Here is a 25,395-nt window from a genome sequence, read left to right on the forward strand (position 1 = left end):
GGAGGTTCCACGCTTGGATTTGTTGTGTGCTCACCCCCCTGGAAGACACGGGAAGAAAACACGACCCCTCTCCACCCACCGTTGGCCATCTTCTAGCCACCAATTTTCCAATTCCTCCTCGATTTTTCTTGCCTTCCTGAATTTTTCCTCCTCTTTTCACCCCAGCGGTGCCGGGGCAGCCGCCTCCTTTCCGACGGGTGTCTGTTTATTTTGACCCGAGCAAAAAGGCTCCTTTCAAGAGTAAGTGCTGAGGTCCTCCCGCCGCATTATGTAGCATAAAGCACAGCACTGCTCAGCCAATTACCCTAATGCTGCTTATTTGCTCTTGTTACAGCGAGTAATTGCTCACCCAGAAGCTATTAAATTAGATAAGAGCAGAACAAACAAAACTATTCATTTTATTCACCGTATATTTATACACCTACCACTCCGGAGCAAGCAGCCGCCACGCTCGGGCGCTGCGAGTTTTCCTTGCTAGGGAGGCGAGGGCGATGCAAGGTGCTCGGCACTGCCTGGGGGGGTTGGGGCTTTCCTCCTGCATTGTCTGGGGGAAAAGTGGGGGCGTGGAGGGGTTGGGTTGTCCTCCTCCAGCCTGCTGCCTTCTGGGCTTCCCACCGTGGGGAAACTGAGGCACAGGGTCAGGATCGCGCCCTTATTGTGGAATAAATCAGAGTTGGAGGGGGGGACCCCAAGTGCTTTTCATTCCCACTGGTGCTCTTCCTCCCCCAGCCCCTGTTTAAGCTGGGGCAAGGTGAACAAGCTCTTAGGGGTGAGCAGGCACTGGTGGCACCACGGGGGATACTGGGGATACTGGAATGCCCCCAGTTCCCAGCTGGGGGGAGGAGGAGCAGGGTTATTGCCCGAGATGTGCTGTGCCCACCCCTGGCTCCTGCACCCCATATGTGCTAGGACAGCAAGCTCCATGCTGAGGCTGCCACCTGCCCCCGAACCGTGCATTAAAACTCAGTGTTTTTTGGGGAAAACACCATTTTCTGATTAAGCAGAGGTCCCTTTTTGTCCGGTTTCACCCACGGCTGGAAGGTGGCGGGGTGATTATTGGGGTGGGCTTGGTCCCTCGGTGGGTTTTGCTCTCAGCCGGGTGGTCCCGGTCTCAAAGGGCAGCAGAAATTTAAGTGAGTTAAATTAATTCTTAATTAAAAATTAAGAAGTGACGTGCTCGTGGCAAACACCGAGCCAAGTGGTGCTGGGAGCTGTGGGGAGGTGGGGAGGAGTCGGTTTGTTATTTGGGGGTACCTAAAGGGGGTGAGGGAGGGTTTCTCATGGGAAGATGTGATGCTCGGGATGCTGCTCCCTGCTGCAAGCCCCCAGAATAAAAACACACCCCAAAATATAATTCCCAAGGGCTGCTTTGTTCTGATTTCTTGGACAATTTCTGCGTTTCATCGCTCCCTTTGAAGCCAAAGCTCCCGGTCCTGCTGCCCCATCAGTGGGCGAGATGACCCCAGGTGTCCCCCAGCACCTCTCCGTCCCCCCCCCCTGCCCTGAGGGACATCCATCCCCTCCTGGCTGGGACCACCATATGGGATTTGGGGACTTGTCACCACAGGGGGTGGCTTCCCATGGGGTTTCAGTGGGGCGCCAGGAGGTGGCTGTCCCCAGCGCTGCCACCCAAGCGTGGGCTGCTGGCACCATCTAGTGGGTGCTGCCCCCTCGCCCCGCTGCCGTGTGCCACCCCCGAGTTTTTGGGACAGACGTGGGGCCACCCCCTGAGCCCTCAGGGGACATCGAGCCCCCTCGGGGACATGGGGTGGGACCCTGTGGCCCTGGAGAAGGGGGACGGGGACCAAAGTCCCCACTGCCGCAGTGATGTCCTAAGGGTTTGGGGTGTTTGGGGAGGGGGCAGCGAGACCCCCAGATATAGGCCAGGGGGATATTGGGGTGCTGGGGGACAACCAAAGGGGGGTAACCCGCATGTCCCTGTCCCCAAGCAGGGCTGGGAGGCCGGGCCAGGCTTTTCCTTCCTGGAGAGCGCCGCTGCCGATTGCATCAACTCCGGCATTTCCAGACCCTGCGGGAGAAGGGAGGAGCGCGGCAGGGAAAAGGGAAAAGAAAAGAAATGGGGGGGACATGGGGCCAGGGAGGGGGTCTGGGGGTCGCTTCGGTCCCTCCAGCACTGAGGTAGCCCCCCCTTGGGTGGCTGTCCCCATCCGTCCCCGTGCTGGCCTCGGCTCTGGGGTTGTGGGCACGGAAAGGGGGGAAAAAGGGAAAAAGGAAAAAAATCTCCACGTGGAAACGCGCGGCCCTACAGCCGGGACATAAAGCAGCAGGGAAACCAGCCGGGATCCCGCCTCGGTTTCCCCAAGCAGGGGTGAGGCAAGAATCCAGGAAAGTCCCCAAAATGCCACAGTTGGGGAATTCTAGGGGAAAAGTTGCCCTTTTTGGTGCAGCTGGAAGCCGAGAGCCCAAAGCTCGGGGTCTGCCCTTCACCCCGGCATCAGGCCTGCGGTTGGGTCCCTGCAGAAAATGGGGTCGTGTTATATCCCCCACCCCTCTTTTGGGGCCGTTTTGTGGTGTTTTTGTATAATGCTGATGTCCGGGGGAGGTTTTACCCAAAATATCCGGAGGGTGATGGAAACAAAAACACACGGGTTTTGTTTGCTGTTGTTTTGATCCTGATTGGAAACAATCCCGATATTCTGGGATTATTTGGGGGGGGTTATAGGTTGGGAGGGGTTATAGACTGGGGAGGGGGTGCCTGGGGGTATTTTGGTGGGAGATGTTTGGGGGGGTAATGGGGCATTTGGGAGAGGGGATTTGGAGGGAGGTGTTTGGGGAGTATTTTGGGGCGTATTTGAGGGGATATTTGGGAGGGGTGTTTGGGTGGGGGGATGTTTGGGGGGTGTTTAGGGGAGGTATTTAGGGGGAGACTTTTTGGGGGGTGTTTTTGGAGGTGTGTTTGGGGGGGTGATATGTGGGAAGGGGCTATTTGGGGAGGTAATGGGGGGGCAATTGGGAAGGGGCATCTTGAGGGGGGGAATTGGGAGGGAGCATTTGGGGGAGGTGGTTTGGAAGGAGATATTTGGGGGGGGTATTTTGAGGGGGTTATTTGGGAGGGGGTGTTTGGGGCGGTCATTCAGAGGGAGATATTTGGGAGGAGGTAGTGGGGGGGCGTTTTGAGGGGAGGCGTTTGGAGGGAGATCTTTTGGGGGAGGTACTTGGGGGAGGATATTTTGGAGGGTGGTACTTGGGGGAGGACGTCTTGGGGGAGGTATTTGGGGGAGGATGTCTTGGGGGAGGTATTTGGGGGAGGACATTTTGGAGGAGTTATTCGGGGAGGTACTCGGTGGGGGGGGGGGGGACTATTTAGGGGAGGACTTTTTTTTTGGGGGGGTGGAAAAGGCTAATTGAAGGGGGCATGCCTCTGCCCCCAGACCCTTCCTGAAGCCCCCTCTCCCCACAACCGAGCCGAGCGCAGCTCCCAGCTCGGAGGGGGGGCTGCTCGGGGACCCTCCCCCGTCCCCAAATCCCCCCCCCCCCCTTCCCCGGCGGCGGGGCGGGGGCGGAGGAGGCGCCTGGCAGCCGGCGGCCGCCCCCCCAGCTCCGGCTGCCCCGCAGCGAGCCGAGCCGAGCCGGGCCGGGCGGGGATGGGCAGGAGCAGCCGCCCGGGGGCCGGGGGCCGGTAGCGGGGGAGGCGATGGGGGGCCGGGGGGTTTGGTGGGGGCTTTGGGCAGCGCTGGGCTGCGGCTTGTGGCTGCTGGCCGGGGGGCAGGATGCCGGGGGGAGGGCGGGGGAGCCCTGGAGGCAGCTGATCCGCTGGGAGAACAACGGGCGGGTGTACAGCCTGCTCAACACCGGCGCCGAGTACGTGCCTCCGGGGGGGGACAGGCCCGGGGGGGCCCGGCTGCTGCTGGCCGACGAAGCTCCAGGCCGAGGGGGTCGGAGGCAGGCGGCCCCACCGCCCCGCTTGGGCTCCGAGACGGTGCGGGGCCACACTCGGCACCCCTTCGGCTTCGGGCAGGTGCCCGACAACTGGAGGGACGGGCCGGTGGGCGACAGCGGGGGCTCGCCACGCTTGAGGCCGGCCGCCCGCCAGCGCCAGCCTTCGTCCTCCTCCTCCTCCTCCTCTTCCTCCTCCTCGTCCTCGGCCTCCTCCTCCTCGTCCTTCGCCTACGCGGCCTTCGGGCAGCCGCTGTACCCCCAGCCGCCCTACCCGCAGCCCCCCTTCGAGCCCTACGAGGCGGCCCCACGGGCATCCTACGACGAGGCGTACGCCTATTACCGCGCCACGGGTGCCGGCGGGGCGGCCGTGGCCTCGGCGGCGGCGGGGGCCAGCGTGGTGTACCCCTTCCAGCCCCGAGCGCGCTACGAGGACTACGGGGAGGAGCAGAGCCCCTACCGAGCTCAGGGCTACTACCCCGAGCGGCCCTACGCCCCTCAACCGGCCGACGGCTTGGACCGGAGGTACTCCCACAGCTTGTACCACGACGCCGGGGCCGGCGCGGAGCAGGGCGGCGCGGACTCCTTCGGCCTCGACCAACGCGGCGTGGCCTCCACCGATAACCTCCAAGCACCCGTCGGCTCCCCACAGGCGGGCGGGATGGCGTACGGGAGCCAGTACCAGCCCCACGAGCCGCAGCCGCCTTTCGGGGTGGTGATGGAGCCCTATGGGGCCCCCCGCCCCGAGCCCTACGTGCCCCCTCGCCCCGAGCCCTACGTGCCCGCCCGCAGCCCCGAGGTGCCGCAAGCCGTCCCCGACAGCCAGGCGCGGCTCAGCGTGGGGAGCGTCTACAGGCCCAGCCAAGGAGGACGGGGTGAGTTTTGGGGGGCTCTGAGGTGGGACAGTGCCCCCGGTGCCCCCTCGCCCTTGGGGATGGTGGCCCCGAGCTCGTGGCATCGGGGTCTGGTGGTGGGTGCACCCCAGGGGATGCTGACACAGGGGTTGAGGGGCTGGGGATGCTGGCATGTGGTTTGGGGAGGGTGTTTTGGGGTGGGGTGGGGGTGATGTGAAGGGACAGGAGCAGGTCCCGCTGGGGGCCAGGTTGTGGGGTGGGTCTGAGCTGTGTCCTGGGTCCTCCTGCCCGTGGGGTGGTTGTGTGTTGTGGGATTGGAGATGTGACACTTGTGGGGTGGCTGTGTGCCTTGTCCCAGGGCATCCTGCATCCATGGGGTTGTGTGCCGTGAGATAGGGACATGATGTGGTTGTGGGGTGGTTGTGTGCCTTGTCCCAGGCCCTCCCACATCCATGGGGTGGATATGTGCCATGGGATTGCTGGCATGGTGCACTTGTGGGGTGGTTCTGTGCCATGTCCCAGGCCCTCCTGCATCCATGGGGTAGATGTGTACTATGGGATAGGGGCGCACTGTGCTTGTGGGGTGGTTGTGTGCTGTGTTAGGGGTCCTTCTGCGTTCATGGGGTGGTTGTGTGCCATGTCCCAGTTCCTCCTGCATCCGTGGGGTGGATGTGTGCCATGGGATGAGGACGCACAGTGTTTATAGGGTGGGTTTGTGCCATGTCCCCGCTCATCCTGCCTCCATGGGGTGTGTTCGGTGTGTGGCTCCGTACTGCCTCCCTTGCGACCCCGATGCCCCCACCCGGCTCCATCGTCCCCGTCCCTCGAGGGAGGCGCCCAGCAGAGGTCACAGCAGGGCTGCCGTGGCTCCATGCCCTACTGACCCGACACCAGTGCAATCCTGCGGCTTTTGGCTGAGGGTTGCTGGAATTTGAGGCAGGGCTGGAGGGCGCGAGGAGCAGCAGCCTGGGGGATCTGATCCCTGCCTGTCCCCTGGTAAACCCTCCTCGGCTGGAGCCTCTGACCCGGCTGACCCCACAACCCATCCGGCCCCGTCCCTGCTTTCTGGGAAAAGCCCCACAGCCCGGCCCCGTTGCGTGCAAGCGAGGGAGCACAGCGCGAGCAGCCAGCCCGGGTCAGCGGGAGGTCTCGCAGGAGAAGTGTGGGAAAGTGATTTGGGGATGGAGTTTGTGCAGAGGGGACCTCTGCCCCCCGGTGCTGGAGGCCGGGGCATGACGGGGATGGTGTCGGGGTCGAAATGGTGTTGGGGCCCTCGGGGTGACTTAGCTGTGCCATGGAGGGACAGTGGGGCCACCCCTCGGGGTCACCTTGTCACCTGCAGAGCCACCCTGGGCAGGTTCCTTAATTGGGAAGGAGGCTTTTGGCAGCGGAGCCAAACATTAATTACGCCCCTAATCTCTTCAAACACGCGTAATCCCACCCGGCTCCGCGAGGAATGCGCGGCATTCGCCGCCGGCTGGGCTGCCCGGGGGGGTTAATTAAGCAATTAGATCGCCCCCGGCTTCCACCTGGTGGGCTGTAAGGGTGTGCGTGAGCCTCCAGCCATCCAACGGTGAGCCTCCATCTGGCCTTCCAAAAGTGAGCCTCCATCCACCCAAAAGTGAGCCTCCATCCACCCAAAGTGAGCCTCCATCCATCCAAAGTGAGCCTCCATCCATCCAAAAGTCAACCTCCAGCCACCCAAAGTGAGCCTCCAGCCACCCAGAACCATGTCCTGGAGCCCCATGGCTGCAGGTACTGGTGCTGTTGGTGCTCTCCCACCCCGTGCTCCTGGCTGCAGCCTCCCCGCTCCCCGGGCACCCACCTCCATCTCCACCTCCCCTCCGAGCCTCAACGAGGCCTCCCCCAGTGGGTCCCTTGGCCTGACCCCTACCTGGTACCAGTTCCTCCCGCTCCGGGAGAAAGCGAGGCTGTGCCAGGGCTGGAAAATTCCAACCTTGGTCCGAGGGCATGCAAGGCCTCCAGCCTCCTGGAGCTCACCCCCCTTCAGGACCCCGTTTTGGGCAGGAGGTGTGGAACAAAGCGCCAATTTTATGGGTTTGACCTCACCTCCTCCTGGCCCAGCACTGAGGGCTGGGGAAGTGGAGGCCAGCGGTGTCTGCGTCTGTCCGTGTCAGCCTGCAGTACTGAGCACATGTGAACTCTCTAAAATAAAAACAACCTCAACCTTTCTCCTTTTCCTCCTCCTTTTTTCTCCTCCTCCTCCTCCTCCTCTTTTTTTCTCCTGATTCACTCCAACACTTTTTTTTTTTTTTTTCACTGAAAAAAGCACGTTTGCTTTTTGCCTCTTCCTTAACGCCGCGATTTTTCTACCTGTGGGAAACAATCATGCCCGAGAAGCAGCCGTCTCTGGGCGAAGCCGAATATTGCTGAGCAGTGAGTCAGCTCCTGCGAAGCTCAAGTTGGCCAAGACATCTGGCTGTCTTTTCAGACAGAAAGGAGGGAAAAATCCCGTTTTCGGTTGATTTTTTTTATTTTTTTTTTTTGCGCCGCCTCTTGCTTTTCAGCTTGCTGCTCTGTGTTGATGTTATTTCTTCTTTTTCCTTGAAGGCAGGGTTGGGCTTGGGATGGGAGCTCCTCGCTGAGGATGCTCAGGTCGGGATGTGGCGAGCACCGTGTGGTTTGGGCAGCGGGTCCTGCCTCCACGTGGCTCGGGTGGGCTTTGTTTTCCCTGGATCACCGTGTGCGTGGGTGGGTCACTTAAAAACAGCCGGGCCTGGCACATTTCTCCCTGCTTCCCTCCGAACTACAAAAAAAACCATCCCCAAGCCGCCACCGTCTCGATAATCCTGCCCATCGCAGCCTTGCTGCGTCCATTTTACAGATGGGCAAACCGAGGTGATGTCGCAGTGGTTTTTGGGGTCCTGAATCCTTTGGGTCACCTCTCCCAGGTCAAATCCTGCCTCGCCCGTCACAGGGGGAAGGTGCCAGCCCTGCTCCCTGCTCTCGGGCTTGTAAAAGCAGGTTTTTTTCAGCTCAGCCCCTCACACCTGCACAAACAGCGTGGTGGGGAGCAGGCTGGCTCGCTCTTATTGTGATTTTCACGGTGCATGAGAAGGAAATCTTCTCTGGCAGCTCCCTGGGCAGGCTGAGAGGCAAGGGGGCGGAGGAGGAAAAACAAACATTTTCTTGCTGTGGTTGTCCCTTTTTTTTTTGGAGGCAGCGGTGGGGGGCTGCCAGGTCCGGGCTTGCAGGAGGTGGAAAAGAGCTCGGTCAGCGGAAAGGAGGAGGATTTGGCACGGGGGGCTCGGCGTGGAGGGTGGCAGGGGCACCTTCACACGGTGGCCCATCCAACCGAGCCAAAACGCAGGCTGGGAAGGCGACCCTACAAAAACAGCGGGGCCGGCTGGGGTGAGCATCGCGTGGGGGGGCAAAGTCCCCGTTGGTGAAGGAGTCGGGTTTCTCCGGGAGCGTCCAAGAATTTATTATAAACACCAGGGCCGAGGAAGTGTTGTTTTGTGGATGAGGACAAACTCTTCTCCCCGCATCTCACCAGCAGGACGGGCACGAAATTCGGGTGCTCACCCCAAAACACAGCTCAGTGGGGGCCTCGTTCTGTGTCTGCTGTGTTGTTTTATGGGGTTTTAAGGGGGAAAAGTCCCTGCAGCCCTCCTGCCTTCCCCCTCACCCCGCAGACCCCCCTGGGCATTACATCAGCAGTGATGACCAAGCAGCGGGGCAGGAAACGAGCTCCAATCGAGTGACGTGATCCCTCGGGGGAGGCCAGGCCGGGAAACAAGGAGGCATTGTTCTTCTTGCCCGTGGAACAAAATAATAAAATAAAACAAAACAAAACAAAACAAAATAAAGGGGAAGAGCAGGAGGAAAAAATGCAACAGGCTGGAAACATCCTTGGTGCAACGGGGGGAGCTGGACTGGCTCTTGTGCTGGGGATGGGGATGGGGATGGGGATGGGGATGGGGAAGGGGATGGATATGATGAGGATGGGATTGGGATGGGGATGGAGATGGGAATGGTGAGGATGAGGATGGGATGGGGATGGGGGTAGAGATGGTGAGGATGAGGATGGGATTGGGATGGGGATAAAGATGGTGAGGATGAGGATGGGATTGGGATGGAGATGGGGATGGTGAGGATGAGATTGAGATGGGGATGGAGATGAAGATGGGAATGGTGAGGGTGAGGATGGGATTGGGATGGAGATGGAGATGTGAATGATGAGGATGAGGATGGGATTGAGATGAGGATGGAGATGGAGACGTGAATGGTGAGGATGAGGATGGAGGGGAGGATGAGGATGAGCTCACCAGCTCACAGGAGGCCAAGCAGAGGTGCAGCACCCTTGGGCAGAGAGCACAGGACAGGGCCTCGCTTTGTACAGGGTTGCAATGGGGGAAACTGAGGCACGGCGTGCCTGGAGACCATCACCCCCCCAGTCCTTGCACTTCATCCCCTTGCTGGCCATATGGCGACCCTTTGGGGCCAGCACGCTGGTGGAGCTGTTGGGACCTGTGGATGTTTTGGGTGTGCAGCACACAGGAGGCCGTGTGTCCCCCGCAGGTCTCCCCGACTTGGTGCCCGACCCCAACTACGTGCAGGCGTCCACCTACGTGCAGCGGGCACACCTGTACTCGCTGCGCTGCGCCGCCGAGGAGAAGTGCCTGGCCAGGTAGGTTGGGGGTCCTGGGGGTGACGGGGTGGAGAGGGAGAGGGGGGTCACGGGTTGGAAATGGTGTAAAGTGGTAGAGGGAGGAGGAGGAGGGAGGGAGGAGAAGGAAGGATGGAGGGTGAAGGATGGAGAGTGGAGGATGCAGAAGGACGGAGGTTGAAGAAAGGAGGGTAAAGGATGGAGCATGGAGGATAGAGGATGAAGAAGGAAAGGGAAGGGGAATGAGGAAGGAGAAGGAAGAAGGATGGAGGGTGAAGGAGGAGGATGGGGGATGAAGGATGGAAGATGAAGTATGAAGAGTGAAGGATGAAGGGTAGAGGATGGAGGAGAAGGATAGAGGATGAAGGAGAAGGGTGGAGGACACAGGATGAAGAATGAAGGAGGGAAAGGGAAGGAGAAAGGATAGAGGGTGAAGGAGGATGGGGGTGAAGGATGGAAGATGAAGGAGGGTGAAGGATGCAGGAGGAGGTTGGAGGATGAAGGAAGGAGGGTAGAGAATGGAGGAGAAGGAGGGAGGATGAAGGAGAAGGGTGGAGGACACAGGATGAAGGATGGTGGATGAAGAATGAAGGAGGGAAAGGGAAGACAAAGGAGGAAGGACAGAGGGTGAAGGATGGAAGATGAAGTTCGGAGGGTGAAGGGTGAAGGAGGAGGATGGAGGAGAAGGACAGAGGATGAAAGAGGAAGATGGAGCATGGAGGACAGAGGAAGAAGGATGGTGGATGAGGGGTGTAGGAGAGGGAAGGGGAAGGGCACGGCCCCACCGCCAACTTCCACTTTCCCCAGCACCGCCTACACGGCCGAGGCCACCGACTACGACGTGCGGGTGCTCCTGCGGTTCCCGCAGCGGGTGAAGAACCAGGGCACGGCCGATTTCCTGCCCAGCCGCCCCCGGCACAGCTGGGAGTGGCACAGCTGCCACCAGTGAGTTGGGGACACCCCCATAGCCCCCCCGCTTCTGCACCCCCTCTCCTTCCCCCATGGTTTTGTGGCTCATTTCACCTGCTTGCAGCCCCGAGATCTTTTTGGTTTTGTTTTTTTTTTTTTGGGGGGCGTCACCTGGCTTTGCTTCCTTGCTCCAGAAGCCCCCATGGTTGTGTCACCCCTTGGCCACCGGCTGGTGTAAGCATGGGGTCACTGCGGAGCCCCTCACACCCCCAAAACTCACACCTGGGGTGGGGACCGGGCGATTTGGGAGGGATTTGGGGTGGGGAACAGCCACCCTCACGGCCTCCCGCCCCCAGGCACTACCACAGCATGGACGAGTTCAGCCACTACGACCTGCTGGATGCCACCACGGGCAGGAAGGTGGCCGAGGGCCACAAGGCCAGCTTCTGCCTGGAGGACACCACCTGCGACTTTGGCAACCTGAAGCGCTACGCCTGCACCTCCCACACCCAGGTTGGGCTCGGGATGCTCCTCGACCGGTCAGGGTCCTCGGGGCTGGTCCCCAAACCCATCTCCCTACCCCTAAAACTCATTTCCCTCCCCGCAGGGCTTGAGCCCAGGGTGCTACGACACCTACAACGCCGACATCGACTGCCAGTGGATCGATATCACGGACGTGCAGCCGGGGAATTACGTCCTAAAGGTGATGCTTTTGCTTTTTAGGAGCAAAAATCGTCAACGCGTGGGCTCGTTTCTTGGGGTTCTTCTTCCCCTTTTGCTCATTTTTGCACGGTGTTTTCACTTAGGTCCAAGTGAACCCCAAATACATCGTCCTGGAGTCGGACTTCACCAACAACGTGGTGCGCTGCAACATCCACTACACTGGCCGCTACGTCGCCACGACAAACTGCAAGATCTCCCAGTAAGGAGCCGTCTGTCTGTCCGTCCATCAGCCCATCCATCTGTCCCACCAGGCTCTGTCCATCCCTGGGGACGGATGAGTCGGGAGGTGGCGGGTTAATTGCTGTCATTACTTTGGGATGGGTTTGGCAAAGGGTTGGGTTGCGGGTCAGTGCTTTCCTCCGTCACCCTGCTTGGGTGTTTATATTGAATTTCCCCCATTTTCGTGTTATTTAGGAGCAGAAACAGCTGCAATACGCATTTTTCCAAAGAAATCCCTTTGCCTTTTTCAGCCCCAAATCGTTGTCTTTCTCCCTGCAGATCTTGAGCCGAGGGGGCTTGAAGGACGGCACCTGCCCCAGCCCCACCACCAGCAGCTCCTCGAGCCCAAAACCACCCCAGAAAACTCACCCCAACCGCTCCAAATGACACGAGGGAAGCGAGAGAGACTCTCTGAAATATTTTGATACTTAACTTCTCCTTAACCTGCGTCGTTTTTCCATTTTCTGATGGAAGCTGATGACAAGTTTTAGCTGGAATAAAGGGAGAGATGCTACCAGGCCGGTAGATCTCACATTTAGCAACTGCGAGCTGGGTCGTTGAACCCTTTCTGCCTTTTTTTGGGGGGGTCTCCAGCAACACCACGCTCCCCGTAGGATGAAAGCAGCAAAGATTTGGAGGTGCTTCCCCTGAAATTCGGGCTGCCCATGCAGCCCTCGGGACGACGGGACGTCTGGTTTATTATTATTATTTTCACCAGCTGTAAAAAAAAAAAAAAAAAAGGCAAAAAAAAACACACACCAAAAAGAAAAAAAAGATGGAACCCATTAAAAACCCGTTGCTTTGGGCTTTTTTATTATTATTATTTTTAATCTCTTTCGAGCAGCGGAGCAGAGCTGAGCTGGGGGGGTGGCTTGGGCAGGGGGTGCCTTTGATTGGGTGGGGTGGGTGGGGGTCCCTTGGGTGTGGGGTCCTGGGGCCAAGGGGGCCCTGCCCTGCCCTGTCCTGTCCCGTGTTGCCAGGAGCTGGTGGGTGGTGATCGTGCCCAGCAGTGCCTGCAGTGGGTCTGCTGCACCCCACTGGGTCCATCCCCATGGCCCTTTCCCATCCCCACATCCCGTCCTCACCCCCCCAGTGCCGTGTCCTCACCCCCCGTTACGCTTTCAGCACCTTTTGTTCCCAGATGTTTAATTTCAGCTCCAGCACTGGGTTTTTGGCCCTGCCCCAGCTCCAGGCACTGCACACCCCTGATGCTCCGGCTCCTTTCAGCACTGCCTCATTACAGCTCCTGCCCTGCAGCTCAGCTCCACAGGGGCTGCTCCAGGTAAGAGGTGCTCCAGCTGGGCAACATTTTCATCTCTCCCTGCTCCCTGGGATTTATCTACACCCAGATCCTCATTTTCAGCTCAAGCCCTGCAGTTGAGCTCCAGGTCTACATTTTTAATTCAGGCCCTGAGTTTCCAGCTCCAGGCCTCCATTCGGCCCCAGCCCTGCATCTCAGCACACGCCAGGTAGGAACTGCTTCAGCTCCTTGTGGTTTCGCCCACCGTGCCCTAGGTTCCACCTCCAGCTCTGTATTTTCAGCTCGTGGCATTTGTTTTCACCTTGTGCTAGCATGCATACACTGCTCCATAACTAGTTCTGGCTGCGTTTCACTACCACCATAACCATTTTGGCTTAAGCCCTGTGTTTTACCCTGGATCTTTCTTTGCAGCTCATGCCCTGCTGCCAGCTCCAGGTCCCAGGGGTCTGCTCCAGAGGTAAGCAGGTAGGAGATGCTCAGGCTTCTCCCAGCTCCAGCCACCTGACACTGTTTTGCCTTGTGTTTCACCACCAGCATGCCGTTTTCTCCATGTTTTCTTCATTTTCAGATTATGGTTTGCATTTCAGCTCCAGCTCTCTATCTGGGCACCAGGAGAGAGGCTCTGCCTCCAACCAGCTGCTGTGAGCAGGTTCTGACAAGGCCATAAACCCATCGCTGCCATAACTTGGGTATCAACATTAACCACCACAGCTGTATACTACAGAAATATTGCCTGGTAAATTAACTATTTATTTGGTGCTTGTGCACAGCTAATTAAACTGGGAAGTGCACTTTGGCACCCCAGGTGGGGTAGGGTTTTAGTTTTTAAAGCTGGTGAAAAAACACTAATAAATGAGATGCCCACACAGCCCTACTTTCTGGGGATCAGACAGACCAAATTTCAGGAGAACACTTCCACATCTTTATGGTTTTTATCCTATGGGGAGGGTGGTGGTGCTAGAGACCCCCCTAAAAAAAAGAGGGAAAGGGTCCAAGGACCCAGCTCTAGTGCTAAACAGGAGACCTACGGGCCCTGGGGCATCCTGCCTTTTATTCCAGCTAAAGCTCAGCCTCAGCTTCCATAAAGAAAGGGAAAAACAACATAGGTTAAAGAGAAGTTAAATATGAAAATATTTCAGAGTTGCTCTTGCTTAGTCCTGGCCCCCCAAGTCCCCAGGGGGAGCAGCAGCAGAGGCAGTGATTGCTGAGCAGCAAACTCTGGAGGTTTGGGGTCATGGCTTGGGCTTCCCAAACCCTACTTAGCCCTTAAGGCTGGGTGAAGGGCAAGCCCCACAAACCCCAAATCCCACCCAGGAAAGGCAGAAAGAGAGGAGAGGCAGGTGTGGGGTTCTACAAACAGTTTATTAAAGCTTTTTGTACAAAAGGTTATACCAGAGCCTGCGTCCTTCTCGGGGGGCAGCTGGCATCCCGCAGGGAAGGGGGAGCAGGGACAGTGCTGCAGCATCCCTCCTCGCCTCCTTCAGCCCAGCAGCTCCTTCCCTCACGGTGCTGAGTCCGTCTGCCAGCACGCAGAAGCCTCCTCTGTGTCCTGAGGGCAAGAGGTGGCTGTGTCACCCCTCCAGGACTGCAGCAGGGACCCCCTCCCCTTCCTCCAGCCCCAAGGGGGGGCTCAGAGCCCCTCCAGATCCTGACATCACACAGGAGCATCCCCAACCCAACCACCGAGACCCCTGAAGTGACTTCCAGGGCCCCCCACAGCTACCTGCCTCCAACTCCCACCACAAACCACCCCCAGGGACCACCACCCCCCCATAAAGGCCACTCACCTGCTCGGAGGCCACCCAGAACCCTTGGTTCTCCATCTCCAGGGTCTGCGTCCCCACTTCGGGGTCTCTCCTGTCCCACAGGACGGCCACATCACTCCAGCTGCCCCTCTTGGTCCTCAGGACCTGGGGAGGGGAGCACCAGGCTGCAGCCAGGCCCTGCTCACACTGCAGCCTCCCCCCCTCCAGGATTCCCCCCCTACCCTCCCAGGATTTTTGGGGTTATTTTGGAGCACCCCAACCCTTGTGCAGCCCTAAGACAGCCGTGACACCTCCGGACCCTTCCCCAGTCCCTCTTTTATCCAGGTGAAGCACCGCAGCCCTCGTGCCCACCACCCTCCGAGCTGCCACCCGAGATCCATGACCCCCCCCGAGGGGACAGACGGACAGACGGACAGCACCCTTACCAGCAGCAAGACAATGGGCACGGTAACGATGACGAGGATGCACACGACCATGATGGCCACCACGGACTCAGGAAAGCCAGGGGCAGGAGGGGGCTCCAGGGTGTCCTCTGGAGCAGAGCCAGCGGTCAGCACCCTGCTGGGGGTCATGGAGCCCCCCAGCTCCCACCCCAAAGGGAGCTTACCTCCGACAGCGATGGAATAGGGGTCCACGTGGAAGGCAGAGCCAGCCAAGGCTTCATCCGGCCCCACGGCAAGAACAAGCGCCTCCAGGACCTCCAGGCTGGTGGGAGCAGGGGGCTGGAAGAGCACGTCCCCATGGCACAGCAGGGAGCCAGGCCTGGGGGGGGAGGTTGGGGAGAGCTCCTGCACCAGTCTGTCCCAGCACAGCCCCATGAGGAGGTGTTGGGATTTCCTTCCCAGCCCCTGGAGACATCCCTTTGGTCCCAAAGACTTAAGATGCCAGCCCCCTAAAACACCAGCCCCTGCCACAAACCCTTCTGGGCTCAAATGCTCAGAGCCCAGTGATGATGTCTGAGACCCCCCCAGACCCATACCCCTCCCTGCCCAAGCAGCCCCACACTCCCACTCACAGAAATCCTCTTATCACCACCTGCAAGAAGCTCCTGTGGCCCTTTAGGGCTCTCGCCACCTGGAAGAGAGGATTTGCTCAGCAGTGCCCAGGGGTTTTTATTTCCACCACCCCGGGGAGGAGACCTCCACCAGCGCAGCCTCAGAGCCAGCACCCAGCAGGGTCCCGGGGGGCTGCTGTGGGCACCCCAATGCAGACCCTACTCCTCTGGGGGTCCTCAGCCCCTAGGAGACCCCCAGCTGTTCCTACCACTTCTCCCAGGTCTCTGGCGAGCCCCCGGTGCTCCTCAGCCAGCGGGTCCAGGAGGCGCTCACTGAAGCGCCTGTTGGTGATGAGGAAGGAGATGGGGTACACCTGCAGGGGCAGCCTGGCTCCTGGGGGGGGCAGGACACAGGTTTTGGTTTGCAGACACGGCCACAAGCCCCATAACCCGCAGGGACCACCCTTACCCTGCACCGAGAGGGAGCTGAGGTCCACGGAGCTGCTGGCCAGCACCGTCAGGGCTTGGAGCATCGCCGCGATGTCAGCGTGGACAGCAGTGTCCAGGTAGAGATCCCCAGTGACCTCCAGGTCCCCCCCGAGGGGTCTGAGGAGGGAGAAGGGCTCTAAGCAGGGCAGGAGCACAAGCTGCTGGGGGTTGCCAGCAGGAGGATGGCTTCAGAGCCATGAAAATGGGGTTCAGCGGGGAGATTTGGAGAGGGGATGCCCGTACCTGAGGTGGCCGATGGTGAAGTTCCTCACAGGGTAGAGGGCACTGAGAGCCCGAATTACCTGCAAGGGGAGGAGGCAGGAGCTCATCCCTCACAGGCAGCTCACCCTCAGACCCCCAGGGACCAGGAGCAGCTCCCTCGATGTTCCCCTTCCTCCTGGCCCCACTGCATCCCCCCCCAGGGCACCAGCCCCAGTGCCCCCGAGGCTCACCATACCTCGCTCACCAGGGGCTCTGCCCCATCCTGGCCGAGCTGGAGGGCAGTGAGAGAGATGGACAGCTTCTCCGGGTCCAGGTTCTCCAAGCTGAAGCCTGGAAGGGGTGAGAAAAGCTCTGTCCATGCCTGTTCCCCCAGCTGCGTGCCCAGCCCTGAGCCCACACTGGGGGGCAGAGGCACTCGGTGAAGGGCAGGAGCTCTCCTGTCCGTGGTGGAAGGGCTCAGGCTGCACCTGAGGCAGCTCAAGGAGGGGAAACCCAAAAGTTTTGGCACCAGCACTGGGCCATGGGGGTCTCCAGCACCCTCAGCACCACACGGTTTTGCGTGGATCAGGAGCAGGGAGGTTACCTGAGGGCTAAACCGAGGAGGTTTGGGCTCAGATCAGTGCACAGGGGGAAGTTTGGGGGTGGCTGCCCCGCTGCAGACCCTCCTGGCTTACCTCCAGACCTGACAGAGCGGGGCTCCAGCCGCCAGCTGAAGGCATCCCCTGCTCTGCTCGCCTCCGTGAGCAGCGTGCGGATGAGGTGGGAGCTGCTGGGGGCATCCCCCCGGAACAAAACCTCCCCGCGCACCAGCACCGAGCCGTTCCTGGGGGGCAGGAGAGGAGCTGCTGGGGCTGACCCACAACTGGGGGCCAGCAGCACGCCCGGGGGGCTCTGCTCTCCCTGGGGCAGCCCCACACGGACACCCTGCACCCACCTGAACTCGAGGATGTTGGCCTGGAGGAAGGTCTCGTATGAGGACAGCGCCTGGCCCAGCTGGAAGAGAAGCACCCGGGGATGTGATGTGCGGGAGCCCCCCAACCAGCATACCCAAAGACCCCCCCCCGGGGGGCTCTGCTGGCACTCACCATCAGCCTCACTTCGTCCTCCAGCTGCCTGTAGCTCCCCGAGGCCCTGCGGCTCAGAGCCTCGGTGTAGGCGATGCCCAGGAGCCTGAAGCTCAGGGGCAGGCTGCGCACAGGGGGCTGCACCGAGCCGGGAGCGCTCCTCGATGTGGCTTCTACAGGGAGGGTTCCTCCTGCTGCCACCCAGCTGGTGGCCGTGGGGACATCAGAGGGGTGCCAGGAGGTGACAGAAGGACTGGATGCAGGAGGAGCATCAGGTATGACTGCTGGGGTCTGCGAGCTCGGGGCAGGGGAAGCCGGGGGGTGGGATGGGGATGGAGAGCTGGTGGTGCTGGGGGGGTGCCTGGGAGCAAGGGGGCTGCAGCTGGGAGGTGGCGCAGAGCTCAGGGTGGGTTCTGGAGGCCAGGAGGCCCCCGTAGCTGCTCCATCCTCATGGGGGGCTTTGGTGGCACCAGGGGCTGCCAAGCTGACCCCAGCCTCAGCGGGACCTGAGGAGCTGGGGACCCACGTCCATGTGGGGACAGGAGGGGCTTCGGAGGGTGGTGGCAGAGCCGGGGGGGTGGGCAGTGGGGAGGGATTGATTTGTTCCTCAGAGGGGACAGCAGGTCCCCCGAACCCCTCCGAAGGGACCAGCACCTGCAGGGGGCTGACACCACGGGACGTGGCACTGGGAGATGCCAAGGCAGTGCCCAGGGACCAGAACCCCACTGGTGTGACAGCGGGGACAGAAAGCAGAGCACTGGATGTCCCCTCCGATGGCAGGGCTGGGGACGGCCCCACAGGGGGCTGCAAGTGAGCAGCAGCAGGGTCCTCACCCACAGGGTGGCAGGGGACAGGGCTCACGGCTTGCTCCTGCCCTCCAGGAGCTCCATCCTGGACATCCAAGAAGCCTCTGGACCTTGTCACGCTGCTGTCCCCCAGCATCACAGCTCCAGTCGGTGTCCCCAGGGCCAGTCCCGCAGCTCCCATGCCACGACTGGAGTTTTCTTCACCCAAGGTGCCCTCAGATGCAGGTGGCTCCACGGTGGGGTGGCTGCGTGGGTCCCCATGTCCCCTCTGGGACAAGTGGCCAAGGGATGGGGCCACCAGGGAGCCCAGGCCATGGGGCAGGGCGGTGACGGACAGACAGATGGCCAGCAGCAGGACAGCCCTGCAGCGCAGCCCACCAGCAGGACACGGGGCTGGGGCCATGTTCCCCTCATTGCAGGGCATCGGGGACGTGTCACCTGCAGGACGTGGTGGGGCCACCCCACAGCTCCGCCGGGGAGAGCCCATGGGGACGGCGTGGCTGTAAGGGGTGCAAAAGGAACCTTAGGGGGGACACCCCAAGTTGTCCCCAGGGCAGACCCCAAATCAGGACCAGCCCCCTGCCAAAGCCCCTCTCACACAGCTTCACCCACCCTTACTTCTCCAGCGCAGGAGGTAAAACCCCAAACACCCCCAAAACAAGACCCAAAACTCCCCTCCCAAGCAGCCCCTCAGAAGCAGGGCCCCAAACCCAAATCCTACCTCACAGCACCCACCAGGAGGAGGAAGCACCAAGTCCCCACCCGGGCCCTGAGCTTTTATCTCATGTCCCAGCTCAGCTCCAGCTGGTCCCAATTAGCACAGGTGCCCCCCAGCTCCTCATTAAGCCCTTGGCACAGCAGAGGGGCTGTGGGGACCGATCCTACAAGAAACAAGCAATGGGGTTTGGGCTGCCTGGGAGAGAATTTGGGTCCTCCCCATCCCAGCCACCAAGCAGAGACAGGATCGCAGTGTTGGAAAATGAGCCGAGCCCTTTAATGAGGTGAGGCACCTCCGGGAGGTCTTACAAAACCTTAAATAAAGCAGAGATTCCTTGATCCCTAAAACCAAACTGCAGGCTTGTCAGCAAACGCTGCTTTCCACATCGCCCTATTTGGCTCAGAAAAGTCATGGGTGTTGTTTTGTTTTGTTTTTTTTCCCCATTTTTTCCCCCATTTTCTTAGTTTAAAATAAATATTCCTGTAGTGAAAAAATAATAATAATTAATAAATGATAATCCTCATTTTAACTCGTTCTTCCCCTGCTGAAAACACCTGAGCACGGAGGTTGTAAGGCCCTGGGGCTGGGCATAAGGCTGGCTGCGTGTCCGGGGGATCGGGGGGTCCCTGGGATGCCCCCAGCATTTTTGGGAGTGTTTTTGGCATTAAAAGTCTCCCAAATCTTCCTCGCAGCCTCTCTCCATCCATCCAGGGCTGAAGCTCGCACCCCGACAGCTTGGCTCCCTGCACCTCGGTCCAGCGCGGTCAGTGGGTGAAGCCGAATTCTGAAATAAAAAGACAAATATAAATTACTGTTATTATTTTTTTAGAAGCTATAATATGAAGGTGCCTCCTCACGAAGGCAATTCCCCTGCAATTTTTACAAAATCAAGAAAAATTGCACTTCCCCTAGCCCTACTGATGCCTTCAGTCTCTCCCTCAGGTCATGGGGGACAGCGGGGTCCCCACCATCCCAACCCTTCCAAGCAGCCCCTCTCGTGGCCCTCCTGGTCCACCCTGAGCATGAAAAACCCCCACAAATGCCCCCAAAGACGACAAATCCCTACAAACGCTCTCAAAAGAAGACTCACCTACTGGCCAGCCTCCGGCCTCCACCCCGTACGACACAAGGCTCTCGGTGCCGGCCTCCAGCTGCAGCACGAGGACACGAGGGGTGGCGGTGGCGGGATTGTCCCCGTCCAGAGACACCTGGAAGGAGCTCGGCTTCCTCGGGAGAAGCGTTGGGGTTCCTCATCTCTGCATGGTCCGTGCCACGTGGAGGCAGATTTTGGGAAGCTGGGTGGCCGAGCGCTCGGAGAGCCAACGAGGAGCGGTGGGGAAGGGGCTGGGAGAAGGAAGGGGGTGGTGGGCATGTGTCACCACCCAGTCCCTGTGCAGGATGCTCTTGGGGTTTTGGGGGGGCTTTTTGGTGGGGCAACCTTGGGTTTTGGTGGGATGTCCTTGGTTTTGGTGGGACATCCTTAGTTTTTGGTGGAGTGTCCTTAGTTTTTGGTGGCACATCCTTGGTTTTGGTGGGATGTCCTTAATTTTTGGTGGGACATCCTTGTGTTTCGGTGGGGCATCCTTAGTTTTTGGCAGGACATTTTGAGTTTTGGTGGGACGTCCTTGATTTTTGATGGGACATCCTTACTTTTCAGTGGCGCATCCTTGGTTTTTGGTGGGACATCCTTCCACGAGCCCCTTAGGGAAGAGCTTGGGGTGCCACCAAGCTACCTACCGAGCTGCTGCCTGATGGAATGGTGCCACAGGAGGTTCAGCAGGTCCGGGTAGATGTCGGGGAGCTGCTTGAGAGCCAGGAGCTTCAGCATGCGCGAGGTGCAGCTCTTGAGCTCCAGGTCCCTCAGCAGCTTCTCCTCCGAGAGCGTGGTGGGGCGCAGCTCCACCTTGTGCTCCTGCAGCACTTGGTCAACGGAGGCGCCGGGCAGCTTGGGGAAGAGTTTCTCCTTCACCACGTGGATGGGGATGAAGATGGCACCAGCCCGCACCACATGGGGAAAGGGGCACTTGCGAGTGAACATGAAGGTCTCCAGCTGGGACAGCAGCTTGCTGAGCAGCGCGGCCACGTCCTGGAAAGCCAGCCAGATCTCCTTGCCCTTGGGGGGCTTGGGGGGCTCGGGGAGCCTGACCCCATTTTTGGGTTTGGGGGGGGACCTGGGCATCTCCGCCAGCGCCTCCTCCGGCTCCGTCCTCCTCAGCCACTCCTGCAGCAGCTCCGGGGAGGACCCGGCCACCGAGCAGGCGAGGACATCGCAGAGGGCGGCGTGCAGGGCAGCAAAGCACGGGTTGCCCAAGCCCTGCCGGGCTGGGGAATCACAGCAGGCGGGCAGGGGGGCTCCGTCCTCCCCCAGCACAGGGGGAGCTTGGGGCACGAGCATGTCCGTCAGCGTCAGGCGGCGGTGGCAGGTCCCCTGCGGGGCCGAGGTGCTGGGTGGTGGGGAGCCAGGGGGGCTGCGAGGCACGGGGCTGGGCTGGGGGGCACGGGGAGGCCCCCAGGACCTGAGGATCTTGTATTTCTTGGACATGAAGGCGGCCGAGCTCTGGAAGTGGCTCCTGTCCCCAGAGACGGCCTCCACCAGCTGGGGTGGCACCGGGGGCTTGGTGTCCTCCCCCACCTCCTCCACCTTCCCCGGCGGCCCCTCTTTGTCCTCCTGGGGCTGCCTGGTGTCCGGGTGGGTGTCCCCCGTTGTCACCAGGCTCTTCTTCAAGCTCAGGTCCAGCGCCACCTCACCGCCCTCGTGGCTTTTGGCCGGCGGCTCTGGGGACACGGCCTTTGCCTTGGGCCCCTCGGGGGGCACTTTTTGGTCAGCGCCCTCCCCTTCGCTGGGCGTCACCGACACCTTGACGGCACCGGGGTCCCAAGTGCCGGCTGCATTTTGGGGCGAGGTGTCCCCCTGGGTGTGCTCCTTGGGGACGGGGACGTCGGCAGAGGCCTCGGTCCCCTCCAGGTACTCGCGGTAAGGCGCCAGGCTGAAGACGTTGTTGATCACTGGCATCGGCGGCGAGGCGGGGGACATCTCCCTGGACATCTCCCCGCTTTTGAGGTCCCCCAGCCTCTCCCGGGGACAGGCGGCCCCAGCAGGCTCCTGGGTTGTGTCCCCAGCCCTACAAGCATCCCGGACCCTACAAGTGTCCCCGACCCTACAAGTGTCCCCAGTGCCCGGGTGGTGCTGGGGGGTAATGGGGCTGCTTTTGGCCACCACGTCCATCCCGTAGCCGGCGTCTCCCTTGGGGAACGTCCCCGCGAGTCCCTCGGGCATCTTCTGCGGGGCGCGGACGGGGTGGAAGGCGCTGCCGGGCCTCGCCGCCGGCCTCCCTCCGTGGGGCTCCACTGCTCGCCCGGCCCCGTGGTGCTCCGTGACACCGAACAAAGCCGCCTCCATGGGGCTGAAGGCGAAACTGGGGCTCGGATGCAGGAACCCGGCGGGCAGCGGGGGCTCGGCAGCCCTGGGCAGCCCCGCGGCCTTCGGCGAGGGCAGCGCGCCAGGCCCAGCCGGCCTCGACACGAAGCCATCCAAGGGGCCAGGGAAGTAGCTCCTGGGGGTTTGGGGTTTGAGGTAAGCACCGGGAAAAGGGGCAGGCTCCCCGCTGGCTGCAAAGCCGAGGGTTTTGTAGGAGGAGAGGGAGCCCGGAGGCTGCTCTGCGCGTGGGGGCTGCGGGTAGGGAGGCTGCGGGAAGGGAGGATGTGGGTAGGGAGGCTGCGGGTAGCACGCCGGGGGATGCTCCCGGTGCACCGGGCTGCCGGCGGGGGCACGGAGCTTGGGCCAGGGGTCCTGGATCCGGCTGGAGAGCTCCGGGACCTTGGCCAGGTCGTGCGTGGTGGGGGGGCCTCGGTATTTCTCAAAGGCATGGTAATAGGGGGAGAAGGCGACCGGGGAGGCCGGGGGCAGCGGCAGGAGGCTGGGCTCGGGGTGGGGACCCCTGCGGGAGGGCTCGCCGTGGGGGGACGCAGCCCCCGGTGCCCTCTGCAGGGTGCTGTCCCCCCCCTGGGAGCCCAGCGGGGTGAAGCACAGCGGGGCCGCGTACACCGGCTTGGGGACGGCCACCGGCTTCTTCATCGGGAAGGGGTGGCCCTGGTGGCCAGGCCACTTGTCCCGTGCCATCAGCAGGTCCCACACCAAGGCGTCCGCGCCCTGCTCAGCACCCAGCCTGCCCGGCGGGGGGCTGCGGGGCCGGTGGAGGAGGCAGTGCAGGAGCGGGCCCTCGGCGCGCGGGCAGGAGAAGTAGGAGCCCTTGTAGCTGAGGTGGTGATCGGAGCCGGCCGTGGGCACGGGGCTGGGTTTGCAGAGCACGGGGGGGAAGCCCGGGCCAGGCTCGGCATCCACCCGAGGCAGCTTGTTGAAGACGACGGCGTCCAGAGGCTCCGGGGGACGTTTCGCGGCCATCTATACGTCACGGCCGGCGGCGGGACTGGGGCGTGCGGTGGGCGAGGTCAGCTGGCCTTCCTACAGGGGCAGAGAGAGCACGGGTCACCCACGGCCACCTCGTCCTTTCCCCGAGTCACCGGGACCCCTGTGGGACCCCCGTGGGCTCTCGGGGGCCGGGGTGGGCCCCGCAGCAGCAGGCAGCGCGTGCCAGCAGGTGGAGCTGGCAGACCGTCACCGCACCGCCCGGCCTTCCTCATCCTCACCCCAGCACCGCCAGCACCCCGAGACACCTCCAGCACCCCCTGAAACCCCTCCAGCATCCCTTCCTGCCCCCCAGAGCACCGCTGGGCACCCCCAGCACCTCCCGCGTCCCGTGAGCATCCCCCACGCCACCCCACACATCCCCGGCCTCGCTCGGCAGCCCCAAAATGCCCCGGAGGGATGAACAGCGGTGGGGTCTGGTGCCCCTTCTCCACCCCCTGTTTATTTTCTCTTTCTGTGGCCAGAGTTAGCAGAGAAACAGAGAAGGAAATGGAGGAAGAGAGCGCGGAGATAAGATAAAAGCCTCGTCCACAAAAGGGGAAATGGCTCGGATAGCTGGGCGAGCTTGCTGGGGTAGATAAAGGGCGCCGAGCGCGGCGGTTTTGCTCTGCTACAAGGGTCTGTCCCCGCTCTGCACGCGGCCGGGAGGAAACGCGTTTCCCTGCTGACACCCCTCAGTCACCACGAGACATTTGGGGTGGGAGGTTTTCGGGAGGAGAAACACAAAAAGGCAGCAGGAAGCGGCCAGGCGGGCGGCTGCCCACGCGCCCCACGGGGAGGACACGGAGCTGGAGGTGCCCCCTCCACGCACAGCGACACGGCCGGCGGTCGGGACGGTGCTCGGGGTGGACACCGGGCTCAGGAGGAAGCAGGAATTTCACAATTTATGGTGTTCCCACGCTTCGTTTTCCCCTTTCCCCGAAACATGCCCGTCTGCAGACACCCGTTGTGCAACCGACCCCACGTCAGGGGGACGCCCCCACTCCCAGCTGGAGCACGGGGACAGACCCCCAGCCCCGCTCCCAAAATCCAACCTCATCCAAGCGTTTGGGCAGGCAAAACACCATGGATTTAAGGGATTTAAGCACAGAGGCTCCTTTCTGCCTCCCTCTACACGAGGCCCAGGAGCAGCCTCCCCTGGGGAGGACGCAGGTAGCGCCAAGGCAGCCTCGAGTCCCCCGGCACCGCTTTGGGGCTCTGCTGCCACGTGCTCCGTCCCCGTGTCCCCACGTCCCCTCGCGGGTGGCGGAGGTGACGCCTGGCGGTGCTGGCTGCTGGCAGAGGGGCTTCCCGTGAGCTTCCGTCCGGCTGCGATAGCGGCTCTGGGACCTCGTGTCCCCACCGAGGAGGAGGAGGAGGAGGAGGAGGAGGAGGAGGAGGAGGTCACCTTCCCGACGTCTCCACCAGCTCCGGATGCGATCGGCGGCCAGGGCGTTTGGGGGAGCGGCCGAGCGTGTCCCCAGAGGAGTCCGTGGCTCCCGAGCTTCCCCCGGCTGGGAGGAACCCGTTGGGATTTGTCACCGCCGCCCAGATTTTTGGGGAGCCGGTCCCCAAGCTCGCGCGCGCACCTGCGGGCACGTGTGCGGCACGGCCCCGCTGCGGGGTCACCGCTCCCCAAAGCACCCCAGCGATGTTTCACGGGGTGCGGGGGGGGGGGGGGGCGGATTTGAAGAAAGCTGCAGCAGCAGCAGCCGCCGCGCAGGGTGCAGGAACCACATGCTCTAAAACCGGCCATAAATGGGGAAAAACCCGAAACCGAAGCTGGAGCGCGGCACCGGCGCGCCCGACCCGCGGCAGGGCGCGCAAAGCCTCTCCAAAAGGGGGCGCGGGGGGGGCCGCTCCGGCCTATTTTTGCCTCGCTCCCCCCAAAAGCTGCCACCGAATCGGAGCCCGGAGAGAGCCCCGCGGCCGGCTGGAGGCCGGGCAGGAGGAGGCTGAGCCTCCCCGCACTCACCTCGCGGCGCTGCCTCCCCGGGAGCATCTTACGGAGCCGGGCCGGGGGGGTCGGCGGCAAGGGGGGGCCGGCGGCTGCTTCTGCCCCGCTCGGGAGGCTGCTTGCATTGTGCGGAGGAAGTGGGAGGAGGAGGGCGAGGAGGAGGAGGAGGAGGAGGAGGAGGAGGAGGAGGAGGAGGAGGCTGGGTGCTCGCGGGGGCCGGCCGGAGGAGGGGATGAGGCCGGGCCGGCCTCCCCCACACGTGCACTGAGCCCGTCGGGGCTCTGCCACCACCACCCCCAGTCCCCCAGTTTCACGGGGAGGGATGGGAGGAGGTCACCGAGCCTCCACTCGCAGCCCTCACCCGCAGCCTCCCTGCCCCAAAAAGCCCCCGAGCGATGCCGAACCCCCAGGACCACCGAAACCCAGCGACACCGGTGCTGGGAGGGGAAGGGAGGCACCCAGAGCCCCTTGGCGAGGCACT

General features: G+C 61.6%; 3 protein-coding genes and 1 long non-coding RNA gene across 5 annotated transcripts; 2 read left to right on the forward strand and 2 right to left on the reverse strand.

The window, feature by feature from the left end:
- Nucleotides 1–3,316: 3,316 nt before the first annotated feature.
- LOXL1 (lysyl oxidase like 1) lies at nucleotides 3,317–11,780 on the forward strand. 2 transcript variants are annotated; one of them, XM_068695224.1, is made up of 7 exons: nucleotides 3,317–4,772; nucleotides 9,273–9,402; nucleotides 10,189–10,326; nucleotides 10,647–10,803; nucleotides 10,898–10,993; nucleotides 11,097–11,212; nucleotides 11,512–11,780. In XM_068695224.1, exons 1-7 carry the CDS (start codon nucleotides 3,656–3,658, stop codon nucleotides 11,516–11,518), a joined length of 1,761 nt encoding a protein of 586 aa, XP_068551325.1. In that variant the 5' UTR covers nucleotides 3,317–3,655; the 3' UTR covers nucleotides 11,519–11,780. The 2 variants fall into 2 exon arrangements, with proteins under 2 accessions (XP_068551325.1, XP_068551326.1); XM_068695225.1 differs by having other exon boundaries at nucleotides 3,318–4,772; nucleotides 9,294–9,402.
- Nucleotides 4,779–6,943, forward strand: LOC137862836 (uncharacterized). Its single transcript, XR_011100544.1, has 2 exons — nucleotides 4,779–5,356; nucleotides 5,398–6,943. It is a non-coding gene; the product is annotated as an uncharacterized lncRNA (long non-coding RNA).
- A 2,056-nt stretch (nucleotides 11,781–13,836) lies between the features above and the next one.
- Nucleotides 13,837–18,611, reverse strand: LOC137862820 (uncharacterized). The gene is made up of 13 exons (XM_068695223.1): nucleotides 18,556–18,611; nucleotides 17,050–18,334; nucleotides 16,899–16,957; nucleotides 16,639–16,787; nucleotides 16,200–16,294; nucleotides 15,986–16,044; nucleotides 15,723–15,859; nucleotides 15,523–15,647; nucleotides 15,275–15,333; nucleotides 14,867–15,021; nucleotides 14,685–14,791; nucleotides 14,281–14,403; nucleotides 13,837–14,042 (listed from the first exon to the last, which is right to left on the reverse strand). The coding sequence occupies exons 2-13, from the start codon at nucleotides 18,319–18,321 to the stop codon at nucleotides 13,995–13,997; spliced, it is 2,388 nt and encodes a 795-aa protein (XP_068551324.1). The 5' UTR covers nucleotides 18,322–18,334; nucleotides 18,556–18,611; the 3' UTR covers nucleotides 13,837–13,994.
- A 195-nt stretch (nucleotides 18,612–18,806) lies between these two features.
- On the reverse strand, nucleotides 18,807–25,090 carry C12H15orf39 (chromosome 12 C15orf39 homolog). The gene is made up of 3 exons (XM_068695222.1): nucleotides 24,933–25,090; nucleotides 19,643–23,014; nucleotides 18,807–19,336 (listed from the first exon to the last, which is right to left on the reverse strand). Exon 2 carries the CDS (start codon nucleotides 22,952–22,954, stop codon nucleotides 20,282–20,284), a length of 2,673 nt encoding a protein of 890 aa, XP_068551323.1. The 5' UTR covers nucleotides 22,955–23,014; nucleotides 24,933–25,090; the 3' UTR covers nucleotides 18,807–19,336; nucleotides 19,643–20,281.
- Nucleotides 25,091–25,395: the final 305 nt, after the last annotated feature.

Source organism: Anas acuta, chromosome 12, assembly GCF_963932015.1.
Source record: "Anas acuta chromosome 12, bAnaAcu1.1, whole genome shotgun sequence".
NCBI lineage: Eukaryota > Metazoa > Chordata > Aves > Anseriformes > Anatidae > Anas > Anas acuta.